Source organism: Anabrus simplex, chromosome 1 (genome assembly GCF_040414725.1).
Source record: "Anabrus simplex isolate iqAnaSimp1 chromosome 1, ASM4041472v1, whole genome shotgun sequence".
Taxonomy (NCBI): domain Eukaryota; kingdom Metazoa; phylum Arthropoda; class Insecta; order Orthoptera; family Tettigoniidae; genus Anabrus; species Anabrus simplex.
Window position 1 is genome coordinate 1,599,059,739 of NC_090265.1, and position 22,652 is coordinate 1,599,082,390.

Here is a 22,652-nt window from a genome sequence, read left to right on the forward strand (position 1 = left end):
GACTATCACTAACTTCATTGCCCCTTGTTAACACATACTTGCCATCTTATAACGAGCTGCTCTTCTCAACATACTATTATCTTAGAGAACCTTGTTTTAGGTATACTTAAACCAAGCTGCTGTTTTCAGCACTCTAAGGGCCCTTCCACACGAGGCGACTAGTGGCGGCAACTTACAGCGCAGCATTATTTTAAATGAGAGCTTTCACACGGTGCCACTAGTAGCCGCTACTTCTCACTGTCCACTCCAGTTTGATCCAGTTCGTGTAATTTAGGAAGTCCTGAATAACAAGCGTACTGCGTTCATTGTCAGATATGAGTGCAAACGTGGAAAGAAGTAGCCTTATTTGATTAACAGTCCGACTCGTTGGCTGAATGGTCAGCGTACTGGCCTTCGGTTCAGAGGATCCCGGATTCGATTCCCGGCCGGGTCGGGGATTTTAACCTTAATTGATTAATTCCAATGGCTCGGGGGACTGGGCGTGCGTAGCGTATTCAACATTAGAAATCATCCTAGGTAGGGCCCTCATCTTCACAGATATGCAGGTCGCCTAATAGATCATCTACTAGAAAAAGACCTGCACTAGGCCTCTCCGGAGGCCATACGCCATTAATTAATTAGATTAACAGATGAACAAGTGAAACGGAAGACCTAACATATGAAGTTGAAAAATATCCCACGATTTGGAACGCTTCAGTCGATGAGTATGGAAAAGTGAACGAAGAAACGCATGGCGTAGCATTATGTTGAGGTTCTTCGCGAGTTTCATGACAAAACACCAGCAGAGAGAAACGAGATAAGTAAGCGTTTTCCTTATATTTTACGTACCACCTTTTGTTAATTTGTTACAAGAAAACTCAATTTAGCAAAACAATTCTGTAAATTACCGAGTATATTCAGAAAAGAGTATTTCATTCATTATTTGCTTCAATTATTTTATTGTAGTGAAACGTTTCAATCATGAAGGAGATTTACATGGTAAGCAAGATAGCAATAGAATGAATGATAAACGATCATCACTACGTAAATAATGTTATTAAAAAGAGCCCATTGGCAAATTGAAAATTACTAAACGCATGTAAAGTACAATTGTGTTTTTGGTGTCCATCTATGATCTGTATAGTACTCTAGACACAATACTTATGTCTCTAAATACGATCCATTTGCCATGAAACTGCACCTTCCTCACTGATAAAGTAGTTGACAAACTTGTCTCGTAAATTTCTGGCAAGCCTTGATGTAGGTCCTGAAGCAGGGCCCATTTCGAACAATTCATCTACTGTCAAAGTATCTTCGATTTGAACACCATACCTCTCTCGTACAAAATTATGCAAAACACAACACACTTTCACAACGTCCTCTGCTAGTGTGGTGTCAACATCCAGTGGTCTATGGAAAATACGCCATTTGTTTGCAAGTATTCCAAAGGTACATTCAATGTACCTGCGTGACGTTGAAAGTCCGTAATTAAAAGACGCGTTTCTTTACACTCAGAAAAGTGCCCGCATATGGTCGCAATCTATGACGGGAAGGACCAAATCCCTCATCAGCTACAAAGGGCATTGACTCATCAAATCCTGTGTGCGACCTCTATGGTGGAGGATGCACCTTCGTTGCTCTTCATCATCATTAGCCAATTCTATCATTACATGATGTGGCCTCTTTAAGTCGTGAACTCAGGTAGGTCTTTAACAGAACTCTCCAGATAGAACGGTCTCGAGCAGTTCTCTGCCAGGTAGCACCAGCTATTCTCTTGATGTCTTTGTCCCATCCGTCTGGTGGTCTTCCTCTAGGCCTTTGGTGATCTCTTGGACTCCATTCTAGCACTAGCTTCGTCCATCTGTCATCTTCCCTTCGAGCAATATGTCCAGCCCATTGCTCTTACCCTGCTTTTATTTATCTTTTTCTTTTGGATTAGCAAAGCAAGCAGAAGCAGTTCCTCACTCATAAATACCATTTTAGAAATGGGGAGTAGACCTGTTTTCCGTACAGGCGATCGGCTGCCGCCACCGATCGACGCCACTAGTTGCCTCGTATGAAAGGACAGGCGATCAGCTGCCGCCACCGATCGCCGCTACTAGTTGCCTCGTATGAAAGGACAGGCGATCAGCTGCCGCCACCGATCGCCGCCACTAGTTGCCTCGTATGAAAGGACAGACGATCGGCTGCCGCCACCGATCGCCGCCACTAGTTGCCTCGTATGAAAGGACAGGCGATCGGCTGCCGCCACCGATCACCGCCCCTAGTTGCCTCGTATGAAAGGACAGGCGAACGGCTGCCGCCACCGATCACCGCCACTAGTTGCCTCGTATGAAAGGACAGGCGATCAGCTGCCGCCACCGGTCGCCGCCACTAGTTGCCTCGTATGAAAGGACAGGCGATCGGCTGCCGCCACCGATCGACGCCACTAGTTGCCTCGTATGAAAGGACAGGCGATCGGCTGCCGCCACCGATCGACGCCACTAGTTGCCTCGTATGAAAGGACAGGCGAACGGCTGCCGCCACCGATCACCGCCCCTAGTTGCCTCGTATGAAAGGACAGGCGAACGGCTGCCGCCACCGATCACCGCCACTAGTTGCCTCGTATGAAAGGACAGGCGATCAGCTGCCGCCACCGGTCGCCGCCACTAGTTGCCTCGTATGAAAGGACAGGCGATCAGCTGCCGCCACCGGTCGCCGCCACTAGTTGCCTCGTATGAAAGGACAGGCGATCAGCTGCCGCCACCGGTCGCCGCCACTAGTTGCCTCGTATGAAAGGACAGGCGATCGGCTGCCGCCACCGGTCGCCGCCACTAGTTGCCTCGTATGAAAGGACAGGCGATCAGCTGCCGCCACCGATCACCGCCACTAGTTGCCTCGTATGAAAGGACAGGCGATCAGCTGCCGCCACCGATCGCCGCCACTAGTTGCCTCGTATGAAAGGACAGGCGATCGGCTGCCGCCACCGATCACCGCCACTAGTTGCCTCGTATGAAAGGACAGGCGATCAGCTGCCGCCACCGATCACCGCCACTAGTTGCCTCGTATGAAAGGACAGGCGATCAGCTGCCGCCACCGGTCACCGCCACTAGTTGCCTCGTATGAAAGGACAGGCGATCAGCTGCCGCCACCGGTTGCCGCCACTAGTTGCCTCGTATGAAAGGACAGGCGATCAGCTGCCGCCACCGGTTGCCGCCACTAGTTGCCTCGTATGAAAGGACAGGCGATCAGCTGCCGCCACCGGTCGCCGCCACTAGTTGCCTCGTATGAAAGGACAGGCGATCAGCTGCCGCCACCGGTCGCCGCCACTAGTTGCCTCGTATGAAAGGACAGGCGATCGGCTGCCGCCACCGATCACCGCCACTAGTTGCCTCGTATGAAAGGGGCCTAAGACTTTGTTCGCCCACTGATTTGTAGACACCAGCCAGCAAAACCAAGCCCCTAAATATAGATAACTGCGTCCGGCTCCATGGTAAATAGTTAGCGTGCTGGCCTTCTGGCACACAGGTCCTGGGTTCGATTCCTGGCAGGGTCGGAAATTTTAACCATAATTGGTTAATTTCGTTGGCACGGGGCTGAGTATATGTGTTGTCTTCATCATCATTTCATCCTCATCACGACGCCCAGGTCACCCACGGGTGTCGAATCGAAAGACCTGCACCTGGCGAGCCGAAAATGTCCTCGGAAACTCTGGCACTAAAAGCCATACGCCATTTCATTTTTCATAGATAACTGCATGTTTTGTTGGTTGTGATTATTAGCAGTCAACAATACGGACAGAAACTGCTATTCTTACGGAAATGCGTAAATCATACGTACATAAAAATGCTTCCAGCTCTATCGAAGAAATGGGCTTGTAGGTTTTCCCTTTATGCACAAAAACCCTCTCCATTTCACGATTTGTTTCCCGTAAAATGGTTTTCAGCATTTTATCAGTGATGAATATCTTCATTGCCGACATCTGGAAATCATCTGTCTTCTGAAGAGCATATCTGAGGGTCCAGGTGCAATTCCCACTGTTGCCCAATCTAAATTACATATAATTGAAATTTAAGTCTCTCTGAAGTATTATAAATATAACCTACTAAAATCTTGAAGAACTTATAGGCCTATAGATATAGGTTATACATAATGTAAAGAAATCAGTAACATAGTTACATAGTCACGTACCTTACACATGATTGTGAATAGGGTTGTTTTCTCCATTCTGTCCCATTTCGAGATATGTACACTTCTTGTTGTACAGAGTCAACCTCTTCTTGTAGTTCATTATCAGATACTTGGAGCTCATCATTTTCGTCTCCCCTGAGAAAAACAAGTTTCAGTTTCTTTGGGAAACACAAAATCAGGACCTGCTAATGCATCGTCAGCTTCCTCTTCATGTTCACTCTCACTAATTTCATATAATACAGTATATTTTGTATAGATTTCTCACATAACCGCTGATGACCAAACATATTTGAACACGGAAACAATGAACAGATTATTACTTTCTTTATTGCAGCACTCCCTAGTGGTGGAGGTAGTCGAACATTGTGTCTATAGTGACTGGCGGGTAGATCAGCATTGAAATTAATGGATGGGTCGATTTGACTCATTCATCATATATGTAATTTATTGAACAGATAGAGTACCGTACCGTATTCAGCAACTGAAAAGTATTTTTAAAACATGTCAATAACTACTAAATGAGGTGAACAAATACACACGGTTTTGTGGATATACAGTCCATATTTTATCAGTTACAAGTAATTGAAAATTAAATCTGGGTCAATTCGACGCATACAGAATAGAAGGGTTAAAGGCCCCAGATTCAATTCCCAGCTGGATTAGGAATTTTAACTCTGTATAGTTGACTCCTCTAGCTCAGGGGCTTGGTGTTTATGTTCTTCTTAATACACATTTAATTTACATAAAACACATTACACTACAAACCACCACAAAAACACACAATAGTGAATACATTTCTCCACATAGGGTTGGCGTCAGAAAAGGAATCCGGACTTAAAACAGAACTAAAGCCATTCACAGTGTTGATCCCAGGTAACTGGGAAATGGTCTGGAAGGAAAAGAAATAAGCATGAAGTATGGCAATTACAATCATCCAAATGTTAACTAACTTCAAATGGTGAGAGCCAAATCAAGTAAACTACGCAACCAGTTGTATATAAAGACTTCACTTTAATGACTTAGTAGAAACGATGCTAATTATTGTTGTCACTAGTACATGTACTGGATGTTCTTTAATGAATCCAGTGAACGGTTTTTGACACATTGCCAACTACAACTGCTGGTGGTGGTGGTGGTTGTTTTAAGAAGTCGAACTATAAAATAATTATCCTCCCTCAGCCTCTTTAGAATTACTGGAACAACTATTTATAAAATGGTGTTGGATGTCATGTTGCAGGATACCCATCAGAGATGTACTACAGAGGAACTGCCATGTGGGAGACTCTGTATGGATCCATCATCTCGTACCCTATAGTGTGTTTTTTATTCTTACCTGTATACTTCAGTCTGGGGATAACCTCCATTTACCAGGTATGTACTGAAAATAGTGTCCGACTCGTTGGCTGAATGGTCAACATACTAGCCTCCGGTTCAGAGGGTCCTGGGTTCGATTCCCGGCCGGGTCGGGGATTTTAACCTTCATTGGTTAATTCCAGTGGCCCGGGGGCTGGGTGTTTGTGCTGTCCCCAACATCTCTGCAACACACACCACACATAACACTAACCTCCACCACAATAACACGCAGTTACCTACACATGGCAGATGCCGCCCACCCTCATCGGAGGGTCTGCCTTACAAGGGCTGCGCTCGACTAGTAATAGCCACACGAAATTATATACTGGTGTAATAGGCTGCGCTCAGTTTAGCGTCTTTCCCTACGGATGGGAATGGGAAGGATTTGGAAAGGACGTCGGCCGTGGCCTATCCCAAATGTACCTATCCGGTATTGGCCTGGTGTTGAACATGGGACTCCATGCAAATCACTTTCATGTTGAGCGAGGCAGGACTCGAACCTGCGCTCTCCCGAATGCAGAACAGTCTGTCGAGCTTTTTAATCACGTGTAGCGGCTAGCATTCGTAGCTGTCGCCGCGGTGGTCCGGGTTAAATTCCCGGCTCTGATAAACCATTTAATTCTGGTTGGAGGGCTGGAACTGGGTACACTCAGCTCCGTGAGGCAAAAACGGCGAAGAGGTGGGTTCGGTACCCATCTCACCTATCCTGGAAGTGTTTCTGTGGTTTCCCACCGCTACTCCAGGCAAATGTCGGGATGGTTCCTTACTTACTACAACGGCCGTCTCCGTCCCAATTCTTCACCTGAATTACAAATACAGTATACTACTACAGACACCACAATAACACAGGTTATCAGACACATTCTAACACACATACAGTACACACACACACACCCTCAAGCACATGGGGCTACACGACCACGATGTCCAAGCCCCGGAAATGAAATAACAACAACTATTCTCTGTAACCCTTCAAGTGTCTTAATCACGTACGTCTGGAGAGGAGCCCGAACAATAAGATGCATTACTAAAAGTGCGACCGTATAAGCATTACTGTTCTGGAGTAGACTTAGTGTTTGAAAATGTGGATTTTGTCATGCAATTGCAGTGTGAATGGCACACGTCCTGCAAACAAATGGAAATAGTAAGATAAGGTAGTGTGGCTGCTATTAGAGGGCGTAGGAGGGGAAGGTCTTGTCCGCCCTGTTCTCCAGGAAAACGTACCCCTTAACATACGACAGGATATGTGGTTCCAGCACGACGGTTCTTCTGCCCACTATTCACTTGTGGTCAGCAAGTCTTAAAAGAGATATTCCCCGGTCGATTGATCGGACGTGGAGGCCCCATCAGGTGGCCAGCACGGTCACTTGATTTGTCACCGCTGGACTTTTTCCTCAGGGGTACGTGCACGGACATAGTCTACGCGTAAGCTCCAGCAACACCACAGGATCTCAAGCGACATATCATCGCAACGTGCTGAAATGTCGAGGGAAACTCTTCGGTCTGTGATATCATCCCTCGCGACACGACTGCAAATGTGCATTGCCGTTGATGGTCAATATTTCGAGCACATAATTAAATAGACACAATGCGTATGCGGATCACTGAGACGCAGTCCGGCTCCATGACTAAATGGTTAGTGTGCTGGCCTTTGATCACAGGAGTCCCGGGTTCGATTCCCGGAAGGGTCGGGAATTTTAACCATAATTGGTTAATTTCGCTGGCACGGGGTCTGGGTGTATGTGTCGTCTTCGTCATCATTTCATCCTCATCACCACGCGCAGGTCACCTAGGGCGTCAAATCAAATCAAAAGCCCTGCACCTGGCGAGCCGAACTTGTCCTCGGACACTCCCGGCACCAAAAGCCGTACGCCATTTCATTTTTTACTGAGACGCACGTATTCAAACATCACCCACCTCGTATCTTTATTGCTGTGATAATTCAGCCTCTAGCCAATCAACGATTGCCCACGAACGGCTTTGCCACATAAAGTACTGAACTCGTTGCCAACACGGTCTCTACATACAAAATGCCAAAATGCCCGCCTCATAACAGTTACACTGACGAGACGTTGTTATGTTCCCATTCCTACGCCCTTAGGATCATTTCCAATGAAGTCCACCTCGGACATTATTCATTTGCTTTTCTGGAAGGAGCTCTTCCGGTGTTTTGTGTTATGCTTATTTCTCAACTGATACAGTAGTATGTACTGTACACTAAAACCAGTGACAATTATAGCTTTCGTTATGTTCCTTTCAAGGCAAAGTACTTACTTTATTCCTTTTAAACACATCAACCCTCCGTGTCCTGTCATGACTTCGCTTGTCATACACGCTTTACAAACCCATCACATGTGTACGAGGTGCTTACATGCCTGGTATCCATTCTGTGGCTGAACGCACTCCCAGGAAACTGCTTGCGCGTCAATATGTGCTTGCCCGACTTCACGCCGTCTGATGCGGCATGCAAAACCGCGCATGCTGTTCTTATTTATATCTCAAAAAGTACTTGTTCGATTTTTAAAATACTTACATATTTGAACTTGCACGTAGGTGAACTTTTAGTATGAATTTGTGCCGTTCCATTTAAAAATATGGAGTTAGTATCAATATCTCGGTTATTAATCACCTCTTAACACTAAGTGGCGCATTGTTTTGCAAGACCATGGGTACCATTTACGAATATGAAAACAGAATGCCGATCTCTTTAATCGTTTAGAAGTTATTTGTGTGTAACATGTTAGGTGAATAACCCTGTATATAAAATTGGATGTTTGTATATTTGACGTTAATAGACACAAAAACTACTGGACTGATTTCGCTGAAATTTTCACAATTTGTTCTTATTACATCTGAACGGATTATGAAGTGGTTTGAACGAAATCGGTAAGGTAATTTTATTATTATGAGTAATTTTATGTAATTTTATTAAATTCCAAAGCCGCATCAAGATTGGATCGACTTGACGGACAGATTGTCCCTAGGCGACAGCAGCTCACGCTATACCATGGTAGTCCGCTAAATGAAATGGCGTATGGTTGGTTCTCAGTGCCGGGAGTGCCCGAGGACATGTTCGGTTTGCCACGTCCAGGCCTTGTGATTTGACTCCCGTAGACGACCTGCGCGTCGTGATGAGGCGTTGTCTACGAGATATACAAGGCCGGGAAGTGGACCGATAGAAATGCGGATCGCAAGTAGTTTTACGAACGTCCGCTAGAGGTCTCGACATCGTGCTATGCTGCTCGCGCGAAATACATTAAACTAATAGTACCTGTTGGTTTTTAAAGACGTAAAAATCTACAAATAATGAAGTTAGGACCACCTAAATGTGATTTCGAGTGATTGGATATAAAGTAAATCACATGGGAATTATTTTAGGCGAAGTCAATTGCAATAAATAATAAAATAATACATTAAAAATGACTTACCATGATCACTGCTCGTATCACTCACATTTTTAAGATCTTCCAACTTAAAGGCTTTGTCCTGAAGTTCTTTTCCAAGTCATGAGCATCTGTAATTGTATGAGCTTCATTGTCGAGTATTGGTTTTAAAAGTTTTGTAATGAGAGTTGCAGTCAGTACTCTCTAATTACACTCGTCACATTTGGATGCCTCAATGAACTTTGGAACAACAAAAACGTTAAGTTTTTAAAATTAAATTCATATTTCCCAGATAACGTAATGAGTGACGCGTAAAATTCAACATATTTTGCAGGGAGTAAACAAGTTTTTTTGAGGGGTAGCGTAATGCTCCACGATCTTTCATCCTAATGAGGCACATTAATGAACTTTCAGTAGTGGCCGAGGATATCTGTCCCAAGCATGATTCACACTTGGAATTTTTCTTCCGCGACTCCGACAAGATAACCACATATCATGGCCAAGGAAGACAACTCCAGAGTGACAGGTTTTTCTAAAAAGGTATGGTGTCATTCTTAACATCAATAGTATCTAAGATAATATAAAACTAGCGGGGGAGTTGGCCGTGCGGTTAGGAGCGCGCAGCTATGAGCTTGCATCCGGTAGATAGTGGATTCGAATGTCAGCCGTTCAGCGACGTAAAACCAATAGCAAAAAAAAAAAAAACTTTCAAATATTTTAGGCCTATTAAAAACAGTACATCTGAAAGAAAATACAATAATCGCCAGAATTGATTAGTTACCTTACCTTCGAGCCTTTCGTCAAGTAGTCCTATTTCCAGAACTGTTGCTGATCAGGATCACGATTATAGTGTACTCAGGACTTGATAACCATTTCATCTATGATAAGGGATCCTAACGTTTCCTCCACGCACGTCATATTCATGTCTTCGTAATGGAGGTTTTCTTTAATGAGTGGTAGTGATTATTGTTTTAAGAGGAAGTACAACTAGGCAACCGTCCTCTATATAACTCTAATCTGAGGGGAAAAAATGAACGGATCCGACAATTCAAAAAATGAAGATATCGACCAAAGGAAGACAAGGGCCTCGTGAAAATGAAAGACTCCCTAGGCCTGGGGAACCTAATACCGTCGGGGTCGGAAAAAACAAGAGTTGACCAAGAGAAGTCGGATAGGATAGATGAAAGTGAGGAGCCTAGCACAAGTAAGTGGAAGCAATGCCAGAACTCAGCTAATGGCCCCATGGTCGCTAATCTACGCTCCAAAGTTCAGAGCCCCTGAGGCTCCTTTTAGTCGCCTCTTACGACAGGATGGGGATACCGTGGGTGTTATTCTACCGCCCCCACCCACAGGGGATCTTTAATCAGGGATATCATTCTAGTTTTTTCCATTCGAAAAGCCAATATAGGCCTAATTCTTAAGTGTCTTTTGATGCGGTAACCGGAGGCAGCGAAGTGATCTAATGAATCTGTAACCCATAAACTGAAGTATCAATATTTAGAATGTAAATTACAGACTCTGGATGACGTCCCAGGCGACCAAAACGAACCTAATATCCCCCCCCCCCACCCACTCTATCCGGATGTAGCAATTATCCACTTCTCCTTCAAAACTGGATCGGCTGGAAATTATTGAAAACTCCAATTGTTCTCTTTTATTATTTTTTTTTTTTTTGACGAATGGATATACCATATTTTATAATGTATATGGGAAGGACAGCTGATTCAGAAAGTGATGGAACCAACCAGAGGGAAAAATATTTTGGATGTGGTGCTGATAAAACCAGATGAGCTCTATAGGGAAACTGAAGTAATAGATGGTATTAGTGATCATGAAGCTGTTTTTGTGGTAGTTCAAAATAAATGTGATAGAAAGGAAGGTCTTAAAAGTAGGACTGTTAGGCAGTACCATATGGCTGATAAAGCAGGTATGAGGCAGTTTCTAAAAAGTAACTATGATCGGTGGAAAACGGTAAATAAAAATGTAAACAGACTCTGGGATGGGTTTAAAGAAATTGTTGAGGAATGCGAAAACAGGTTTGTACCTTTAAGGGTGGTAAGGAATGGTAAAGACCCACCTTATTATAATAGAGAAATAAAGAGACTAAGAAGGAGGTGCAGACTGGAAAGAAATAGAGTTAGAAATGGCTGTGGAAGTAAGGAGAAATTGAAGGAACTTACTAGAAAATTGAATCTAGCAAAGAAGGCAGCTAAGGATAACATGATGGCAAGCATAATTGGCAGTCATACAAATTTTAGTGAAAAATGGAAGGGTACGTATAGGTATTTTAAGGCAGAAACAGGTTCCAAGAAGGACATTCCAGGAATAATTAATGAACAAGGGGAGTGTGTATGTGAGGATCTTCAAAAGGCAGAAGTATTCAGTCAGCAGTATGTAAAGATTGTTGGTTACAAGGATAATGTCGAGATAGAGGAAGAGACTAAGGCCAAAGAAGTAATAAAATTTACGTATGATAACAATGACATTTACAATAAGATACAAAAGTTGAAAACTAGAAAAGCGGCTGGAATTGATCAGATTTCTGGGGATATACTAAAGACAATGGGTTGGGATATAGTACCATATCTGAAGTACTTATTTGATTATTGTTTGGCTGAAGGAGCTATACCAGATGAATGGAGAGTTGCTATAGTAGCCCCTGTGTATAAAGGAAAGGGTGATAGACATAAAGCTGAAAATTACAGGCCAGTAAGTTTGACATGCATTGTATGTAAGCTTTGGGAAGGCATTCTTTCTGATTATATTAGACATGTTTGTGAAATTAATAACTGGTTCGATAGAAGGCAATTCGGTTTTAGGAAAGGTTATTCCACTGAAGCTCAACTTGTAGGATTCCAGCAAGATATAGCAGATATCTTGGATTCTGGAGGTCAAATGGACTGTATCGCGATTGACATGTCTAAAGCATTTGATAGGGTGGATCATGGGAGACTACTGGCAAAAATGAGTGCAATTGGACTAGACAAAAGAGTGACTGAATGGGTTGCTATATTTCTAGAAAATAGATCTCAGAGAGTTAGAGTAGGTGAAGCTTTGTCTGGCCCTGTAATAGTTGAGAGGGGAGTTCCTCAGGGCAGTGTTATCGGACCTTTATGTTTTCTTATATATATAAATGATATGAGTAAAGGAGTGGAATCGGAGGTAAGGCTTTTTGCGGATGATGTTATTCTCTATAGAGTGATAAATAAGTTACAAGATTGTGAGCAACTGCAACGTGACCTCGAAAATATTGTGAGATGGACAGCAGGCAATGGTATGTTGATAAACGGGGCTAAAAGTCAGGTTGTGAGTTTTACAAATAGGAAAAGTCCTCTCAGTTTTAATTACTGCGTTGATGGGGTGAAAGTTCCTTTTGGGGATCATTGTAAGTATTTAGGTGTTAATATAAGGAAAGATCTTCACTGGGGTAATCACATAAATGGGATTGTAAATAAAGGGTACCGATCTCTGCACATGGTTATGAGGGTGTTTAGGGGTTGTAGTAAGGATGTAAAGGAGAGTGCATATAAGTCTCTGGTAAGACCCCAACTAGAGTATGGTTCCAGTGTATGGGACCCTCACCAGGATTACCTGATTCAAGAACTGGAAAAAATCCAAAGAAAAGCAGCTCGATTTGTTCTGGGTGATTTCCGACAAAAGAGTAGCGTTACAAAAATGTTGCAATGTTTGGGTTGGGAAGAATTGAGAGAAAGAAGAAGAGCTGCTCGACTAAGTGGTATGTTCCGAGCTGTCAGCGGAGAGATGGCGTGGAATGACATTAGTAGACGAATAGGTTTGAATGGCGTCTATAAAAGTAGGAAAGATCACAATATGAAGATAAAGTTGGAATTGAAGAGGACAAACTGGGGCAAATATTCATTTATAGGAAGGGGAGTTAGGGATTGGAATAACTTACCAAGGGAGATGTTCAATAAATTTCCAATTTCTTTGAAATCATTTCGGAAAAGGCTAGGAAAGCAACAGATAGGGAATCTGCCACCTGGGCGACTGCCCTAAATGCAGATCAGTATTGATTGATTGATTGATTGATTGAAATTCACTTGGAGTTCATTTGAACACTAACAGTAAGTGAAATCTATAAGTAAACGTATTAAAAACACTTTTCTACACTACAGCACATGCAAAGTATAACACGATGTCGAGACATCTGGCGGCGGTACTGCGAACCTGGTTGGGGACGGTTTTTATGCTCAGAACTAGCGCAGACTTCCCGGCCTTGTATATCTCGTAGGCAACGGATGAGGGTAATATTTGCTGTATATAGGAGGATGAAAACACGCCGCATTGACTTACAAAGTACCTTTCTTGATAGGAGGTTCATTCTTATGCCCATTATTTTGAAATAGCAATCCAACATGCCGTGATCGAGATGTACTTTCATGTCATAGTACCAACATTGATACGTCTGCCGATTTTGAAGAATGTAGCTGTGTATTAGACGTGTAAAATATTTAAGAAACTGTTAAAAATATAGAATATCAACAATGGAATGACAAGAGTTATCACCCCCCTCCTAACGAAGAGCAACTGGAGGTTCCCAACGAGCAAAGGCGAGTCTATGTAATATATAGGTCTACTAGCAAGGTACCCGTGCTTCGCTACGGTATTATACTGAAATTTATAATTGAATGCTTATAGTTTTAGATATATAATCCGCCAAAATTCGCGATCTGACACGTTTTCAGCGAGAATCCACCAAAATTCCCGATCTGACTCGTTTTCTATTAGAATACGGCACGTTTCCTCCCATTTTTCAATCTTCCTTTCCAGCAATCGATTGCGTACTTCCCGGGCTAGGCTCAGGTATTCTTCCCGGTCAGTTGGGTCCGTAAATCTTTGCCATACCGTATTTTCCTATAATCATTTTTAATCTGGATTATTATTATTATTATTATTATTATTATTATTATTAATGTTATTCTTATTATTATTATTACTATTATGTGTTGCTGGGATGAATGATGACAGGGAAAACCGGAGTATCCGGAGAAAAACCTGTCCCGCCTCCGTTTTGTCCAGCACGAATGTCACATGGAGGGACCGGGATTTGAACCACGGAACCCAGCTGTGAGAGGCCGGCGCGCTGCCGCCTGAGCAACGGAGGATCCTTATAAGTACATTAATAACAGTAAAATCAATTGGTCTCACCTCCTTTTACACCCCACCGCCGTTAGTTTTTACTGCCAACCCCCCCCCCAAAAAAAAAATTAAAAGAAGGCGTGTTTCTTTATGTTTAAGGGAGATTCCAAACACCAATGTTCACGTCTATTACCTTCAGTTTTGGGATATAAGTATCCCCATAAATATAATTTACTTTTGTCACTTCATTTCAAACTACTCCCCCCCCCCCAAATGAATTTTCCCGCAAAAAATACTTGTTTCTTTAATAGTGAAGGATCTTCTAAATACCAATTATCACGACTTCTTCACTTTTTGATTTATGTGTCCTCATGAAAGGAATTCAACTCCTTTACACTCCCGCCCCCCAAGATGGTTTCCCCCCCAAAACGCGTTTTTCTTTGTTTTTAATGGAGATCCAAATACGAATTTTCACGTCTGTAACAACTTTAGTTTTTATTAGATGTATATATTCTCATACAATTAAAGTCAATTAATTTTTCAATTCTTTCACCCCCCTCCCCTCGCTTCAATGGATTTTCCGAGAATACGTGTTTCTTTACTTTTAAAGCAGGTTGCAAATATCAAATTTCACGTCTGTAACATCTTCATTTTTAAGATATCAGTAGCCTAATTAAAAGAATTCAACACCATTACACCATTTTCAGTCACTTTCACCTCCCCTCCACCCAAGTGGTATTTCCGAAAATTAAAAATACACGTTTCTTTATGTTTAATAGAGATAAAAATACCATTTTTCACTTCTGTAACACGTTAAGTTTTTTTAGATATACTGTAAAAATTCTCATTTTAAAATTTCACCCCTTTTGGGTTCCCCTTAAGTGGAGTTTCCAAAAACAAATCACCTATGTTTCTTTTCATTTACAGGAGATTCCAAACACCCACTTTTTACGTCTGTAACATTTTACGTTTCTAAGATAATCTTTCAAAAAATTCACCCCAATTTGTCACTTCTGTTTAACCGCCATTAATAAGATTTTCCAAAAATTAAAAAAATACGTGTTAATTTATTTTTAAAGGAGATCCCATATACAAATTTTCAGTTCTGTAATATCTTCCGTTTCTGAGATATATGTATCCTCATTAAAGGCATTCAACCCCTTTTTCACCCCTTTTACACCCCTCCTATTGGGATTTACAGGAAACAAAAAAATACGTGTTCAATTATTTTTAGAGGAGATTCTAACTACCAATTTTTACATCTGTAAATTTTAAAGTTTTAAGATGTAGACACATTAATTTTAAAAAATTCACCCCCCTTTTCACCCCTCAATATTTGGATTTTCCAAAAACGAAAAATACGTGTTTCTTTACATTTAAAGTAGATCCCAAATACCAATTTTCAGGTCTGTAATATCTTCAGGTTCTGAAATATAAGTAGCCTCATTAAAGGCATTCAACCCATTATTCACCCGTTTACACCCTTCCTAATGGGATTTTCCGAAAACAAAAGAATACGTGTTTCTTTATTTTTAAAGGAGATTCTAAATACCAATTTTTACATCTATAAACTGTAACAGTTTTGAGATATAGATACACTCATTTTAAAAAATCACCCCCTTTTCACCCTCCCATTAATTGGATTTTCCAAAAACAAAAAAGTACGTGTTTCTTTATTTTTAAAAGAGATCAAAAGTACCAATTTTCAGGTCTGTAATATCTTCCGTTTCTCAGATATAAGTACTGGTATCCTGATTAAGGGCATTCAACCCATTTTCCCCATTTTCACCCCTTTTCACCCCTTCTATTGGGATTTTCTGAAAACAAAAAAATACGTGTTTCCTTATTTTTAAAGAAGATTCTAAACACCAATTTTTACATCTGTAAACTTTTAAACTTTCAAGATATAGACACACTCATTTTAAAATTTCACCCCCCTTTTCACCCCCTTAGCGAAGGAATATCTAAAAATCCTCTCTTAGCGAGCACCTACATCTTAATATGAATATATCCCCAAAATTTCATTCCTTTACGTCCAGTAGTTTTGGCTCTGCGATGATGAATCAGTCAGTCAGTCAGTCAGTCAGTCAGTCAGTCAGTCAGTCAGTCAGTCAGTCAGTCAGGACAAGTTATTTTATATATATAGATAGGTGGGTGTGTAGGTATGTATGTATTGCATCTCCTCCTATACCACTCGAGCGAATTCAACCCAACTTGGTACACTTATGACTTAGTATCAGGAAACAAACCTCGTGGGGGAAAGACACCACAAGCACCCTTAAAGTGGGGGGGGGGGCCTTGGGGGACGAGTTACAAAAATAATAGTGTTGAATTCATAGTTTTCGGGGTCGCTGAGATAAATAGTGACACTCCGGATTTTAAAGTCCTATTTCAGTCCCCTTCGGGACGGGAGCGAGGGGGAGTGAGAAATAATAATAATAATAATAATAATAATAATAATAATAATAATAATAATAATAATAATAATAATTGTTAATGAATTTTGTGGATGTGCAGAGGTGAAAGAAGGTGCTGGGGTGAACAGGTCTCAAAATACGAAATTAAAGTTAATTTAACAAGGTTATATTTTCTTTGCAAAATCAAGAAATAACAAGAGTGGCAGGTACAGAGTAGCAAAGCAACCAATCGAAAATGTACAATTCAAGTGTTACAGGATTTGGGCTCCGAGAGCCAGACACATAATTCTTGAGCAATGAGCCCAACTTTACTATATACAAGATTCAACAAAGGGGCAGAAGACCCCAATCATGCCCAGGAGCTCTTGCTCCCAATTACACGGTAAAGCCTCCTCGAGGCACGCAGAAACAAATTTTAAGAAAGAGCAACCCGCTCTTAAGTTCAAGCCTATCAAAGGCCACACCAAATTCTACTTTCAAGCTGTCCTCCAAGTACATGAAAACAGGGGTAAAATTACCCAACCTACTGAGGCCTATTAAGTAAAGAAACAGGTCAATTACATGGCCTCCAAAATACCAACTTGAGAGGAGGCGTTCTTGCACTCCTACTACACTTAATTTAAAACCTACTTGGCGCTAGGCCTCTAATGCAAGGGCTAATCCCATACTAAAGAGGTGACTTATAGAAGGAGACAATTTACATTACGTTAAGGAAGAAACGGTTGTGAAAATAAGTTCACCTCAACGCAATATGAGTGGGAGCTCGAGAGGGTTAAGCACTCTCTATCCCAATATGTAGTTTAAAAAGATAGAATTGATACCAAGTGTCTTTACATTTTAGAGGAAAGTTACATGGTAAAGGCTTCGGACCTGCCCCGAGAGTTAAACTGCTGAGCTAGCAAGAAAAGAAGTTATTAAACGGCCATTACCTGGTAGTTGAACTGCTGCCCGAAGAAAGAGGCGCTTCCCGCCCCCTGCTACGTACTTTACACACTGATAGATGTTACTGAAGTGGCGCGCAGACCCGAAAATCAGCAGTTTATATACCCTCGTGGAAAGGAGGACAGGAATGAGGACACCCGCCCACAATCACTTTATTGGCTAATAACGAAAACCCCTACACTAGATGAAGAAGAAACACATTATTGGTGGAAAATTAATTACAGAAATTCCTTATTGGTCGAATTCAAAACTGGCGGAAAGAAAGGGTTAATATTGCCAACTTAAACAATAACTGAAAGAAATTTAACAAAGAACAAACTTATGAATTCAAAATTTCTCCAAAAACACAGTTCTTTCACTTCGCACTAGGGTGCATAATTGTAGGGGAAGGGGGGGGGGGAGCAAGATGGGGACGCTAAGGAAAAAGTAGTTCAGGTGCGTTATATATGTTGATAATATATTCATAAATAGTTCCATTTTGTTGCGTCACTATCTGTTTCTCATAGTGCACTAAAATAGTTTTTGAAAAGTTAAACACAAAAACTCCACACGCAAAAAATCGTGCATACTACCAATGCCCCGTCTTGCCCCACATATGGGGCAAGACGGGGTGCAGGTTTCTTTGTCTCTATGGTGCTGCCACTGGCCTGGAAACTTGCATTTTTCAGTAAAAATTATACTAAAATTTGGATCTATTCCCATAACCTTGAATTGCTAATATCAACGTAAAGTATTACACCATAATAAACCATTATAAGGCTCGTAGATGGCATAATGAGCTAGAATATAATTTAAATTCATTTTTATGGTAAAAATGTATGGATTTTTAAATGACCGATTTTTTCGTGTGACCTCCTGAGAGGCCGTGTGCAGGTCTTTAAAGTCGACTCCCGAGGGTGACCTGCACGTCGGAATGAGAGATGGAATGGATGAAGATGAATGAAACTGGACAAGGGTGTCGAAGGAAGTGGCTGTGGACTGTCAGAAGGTACCGTCCCAGCATTTGACTGGTGTTGAAAATGGGAAAACATGGAAAACCATTTCAAGGACGGCCGACGGTGAGAACCCACGCGTCTACCGAGTCAGCAGAGAGCTTGGCCCCATGACCTATCGCTGCGCTTTAGCCAGCGTAGCCACTGCTGTCGGTAATGACTGACTGAGAAATCCACTACCCTTTGCACTCAGTATTTGGCCCCTTGGCCTATAACAGGGGGCATAATTTATAAAAATGAAATATGACTAGAAATTATATAAGTACCTATAGGGGAAATACTATTTATCCTAAAGAGCAAAATTAGGACTGGGGCAAGATGGGGACTGGGGCAAGACGGAGACGTCCCCATCTTGCCCCAAATGTTATACTGAGACTAACGGAATAAAAATATCTTCATTTATTTATGAATTACCTCCACAAGCTCAATATATATACATTAAGGTACAGTCTAATGAATATTGTTCAAGAACAAATGTATTGCAATTCCAGCTTACCTCATCAAAGTCCAAAGGATACATATGTATAAGATCACAGGGGTGAGAAACAGTAAAAAGGCCACTACAAGCATCCAGACAGCTCACACTGACTAGAAGTCGTACAAACTGTGTAACTTTCATCTGCCCTTCAAGCTATTTCCATTTTCAGGCCAGTGGCAGCACCATGGAGACAAGGAAACCTCCACCCCGTCTTGCCCCGTGTCCCCATCTTGCCCCCCCCCCCCTTCCCGTAGTTCTTCAGTAGTGTCCTCTAGAAGAGAATGTTCACACTTCTCACTACAGGCAAAACAAAAATACATCGAAAACGACCCAGTTCAGAAACTTCAAAATTTACAAATAGGGACATCTTCTGAGAAACTTGAGAATTAACACAGTAGATAAAGTTCAGACTTCCTCCAGTAGAGGAGTTTCAACTGGCGCAAGGTTTGAATTAGCGGCGTGGAGGTGTACCACCCGGTACAATAATAATAATAATAATAATAATAATAATAATAATAATAATAATAATAATAATAATAATAATAATAATGTGCTTGAGTCATCAGTCCATAGACTGGTTTTATGCAGCCCTCCATGCCACCCTATCCTGTGCTAACCTTTTCATTTCTACGTAACTGTTGCATCCTACATCTGCTCTAATCTGCTTGTTATATTCAAACCTTGGTCTACCCCTACCGTTCTTACTACCTACACTTCCATCAAACACCAACTGAGCAAGTCCTGGGTGTCTTTATATGTGTCCTATCATTCTATCTCTTCTTCTCGTCAAATTTAGCCAAATCGATCTCCTCTCACCAATTCGCATTCGTGATTCGATCTATCCATCTCACCTTCAACATTCTTCTGTAACACCACATTTCAAAAGCTTCTATTCTCTTTCTTTCTGAGCTAGTTATCGTCCATATTACACTTCCACACAATGCCACGCTCCACAGGAAAGTCTTCAAAAACATCTTCCAGATTTCGATATCAATGCTTGAAGTGAGCAAATTTCTTTTCTTAAGAAAGCTCTTCCTTGCTTGTGCTAGTCTGCATTTTATCTCCTCCTTACTTCTGCCATCGTTAGTTATTTTACTACCCAAGTAACAATATTCATCTGCTTCCTTTAAGACCATTTCCTAATCTAATGTTTCCTACATCACCTGCCTTCATTCGACTGCACTCCATTACTTTTGTTTTGGACTTATTTATTTTCATCTGGTACTCCTTACCCAAGACTTCATCCATACCATTCAGCAACTTCTCGAGATCTTCTGTAGCCTCAGATAAAATAACAATATCATCGGCAAATCTCAAGGTTTTGATTTCCTCTCCTTGGACTGTGATTCCCTTTCCAAATTCCTCTTTGATTTCCTTTACTGCCTGTTCTATGTACACATTGAAAAGGAGAGGGGACAAACTGCAGCCTTGCCTCACTCCTTTCTGGATTGCTGCTTCTTTTCCAAAGCCCTCGATTCTTATCACTGCAGACTGATTTTTATACAGATTGTAGATAATTCTTCGTTCTCGGTATCTGATCCCTATCATCTTCAGAATCGTAAATAGCTTGGTCCAATCAACATATTCGAATGCCTTTTCTACATCTACGAATGCCATGTACGTGGGCTTGTTCTTCTTGACTCGATCCTCTAAGATCAGACGTAAAGTCAGGATTGCTTCACGTGTTCCTACATTTCTTCTGAAGCCAAATTGATCTTCTCCCAACTCAGCTTCAACTTGTTTTTCCATTCTTCTGTAAATAATACGTGTTAAAATTTTGCAGGCATGAGATACTAAACTAATGGTGCGGTAGTTTTCACATCTGTCAGCACCGGCTTTCTTGGGAATAGGTATAACAACATTCTGTCGAAAATCGGATGGGACTTCTCCTGTCTCATACATCTTGCACACTGAATGAAATAACCTTGCCATGCTGGTTTCTCCTAAGGCAGTCAGTAATTCAGAGGGAATGTCATCAATTCCAGGTGCCTTGTTCCTATTGAGGTCACTCACAGCTCTGTCAAACTCTGACCTCAAACTTGGGTCTCCCTTTTCATCAGCATCAACAGCCTCTTCATGTTCCAGAACCAAATTATCTACATCTTTACCTTGATACAACTGTTGGATATGCTCCTGCCATCTTTCTGCTTTGTCTTCTTTCCCTAGAAGTGGCTTTCCATCTGAGCTCTTAATATTCATACAACTAGATTTCCTTTCTCCAAAGGTTTCCTTGATTTTCCTGTATGCAGCATCTACCTTTCTCAGGACCATACAGCCTTCGACATCCTTGCACTTCTCCTTCAGCCATTCTTCCTTAGCTACCTCGCACTTTAATTTAAAACTTGAAATCACTATATTGTAACAGTAAATGTGGTACTTCGGTGAGCGGGGCCGATGACCTTCGATGATGTGATGATGATGCTTGTTGTTTAAAGGGGCCTAACATCGAATTTAATAATAGAAACGTCTATAGTCATTTATTGACTATGTACTAAGCATTGTTTGAAAACGTTGCCGCCAGTACTGGCATGGCATTTCATGACCAACAAGTTGTGGTGAGAGTCCACGCGTTCAGAGATGTATCACAATAATGTATGTTTCGAGGTCATATGTCACTGCTAATTTGCCAAAGGTGAGTTAAATATAGTGCAATGGTGTTGAATGTCACTAACATTTAAAAAAAAAATTCAGTTCATTTAAAAAAATTACATTTTCTATCCACTTGATTCTTTAATCGCCTGTATTCTTTTCTGCCCTCTTCATTTCTAGCATTCTTGTATTTTCGTCGTTCATCAATCAGATCTAGTATTTCCTGAGTTATCCACTGATTCTTAGTTGATCTTTTCTTCCTTGCTAACATTTCTTCAGCAGCCCTGCTGACTTCATTTTTCATGACTCTCCACTCTTCCTCTATAGTGTTTCCTTCAGCCTTTTCATTTAGTCCTTGTGCAACATGTTCCTTGAAACAATCCCTCATACTATTTTCTTTCAACTTGTCTAGATCCCATCTTTTTGCATTCTTTCCTTTCTTCAATTTCTTCAACTTGAGATGGCCGATAGCAGGCTTCACTCAGCAGCTATGAGCATGCGGAACAACATTAGCAATGACGACAGTGAAGAAATCTTCAATCTTTTAGTGGCTGATTCTGATTCAGACTGTTCAGTAAATTTCGACAATGATACAAGTTATGATGTGCATAGTGATTGTTCGGAAGAAAGTGCCAATGAGGAAGATCTTCATTTTATATTGGACTAGCGGGATATTAGTGATGACATTGAAACTGCACTAATGAATGGAACAATATTGTACAATAAGCTTCAAAAAAGGGCAATTAGTTCTCATGACTTCAGAATTTTTGTAAGTGTTCTTTTAAAAAATAGTGCACAGAAAGAGTTAAGATAAACAGTGAACTGTGATGAAATATTCTTTTTGTCAAAAACCAAAGTTGTTGGAGTCATACGAGCAAAACGTAAGCGCAAAACTAGCATATCTGGGCATGAAAACCTATCAGTGATAATTTGTTCAGCAAAAGGAAGAATGCTTCTACTTTTGTATATATTTAAAGGAAAATATGTTGTGGAGAATTGGATTAACGAATATCCTGTAACATAAACTGCTAATTCAGAAACATCACAGGGTGAATGGACACAACTTTGTTTTTCAAATGGTTCCATCATGTTTTCTCACCAAATATAGGGGATAAAATACTTGTTTTGTTAATTTACAATAGACATACTTATTATTGTATTTATTTCCAGAAGTCTATATAGAGTTTCCTCCAATTAATAGACCCCATGATATCTGGAAGCCGGCCCCGTGGTGTAGGGGTAGCATGCG

At 41.3% G+C, this 22,652-nt stretch overlaps 1 protein-coding gene across 1 annotated transcript in view; it reads left to right on the forward strand.

Moving 5' to 3' along the window:
• The window catches only part of LOC136881098 (sodium-coupled monocarboxylate transporter 2), a 286,910-nt gene that overhangs the window by 61,722 nt on the left and 202,536 nt on the right, over window positions 1-22,652 (forward strand). Inside the window, exon 3 of the mRNA XM_068229293.1 lies at window positions 5,387-5,520. Coding sequence (XP_068085394.1) covers window positions 5,387-5,520 — 134 coding nt within the window. The remainder of the gene's footprint in view (window positions 1-5,386; window positions 5,521-22,652) is intronic.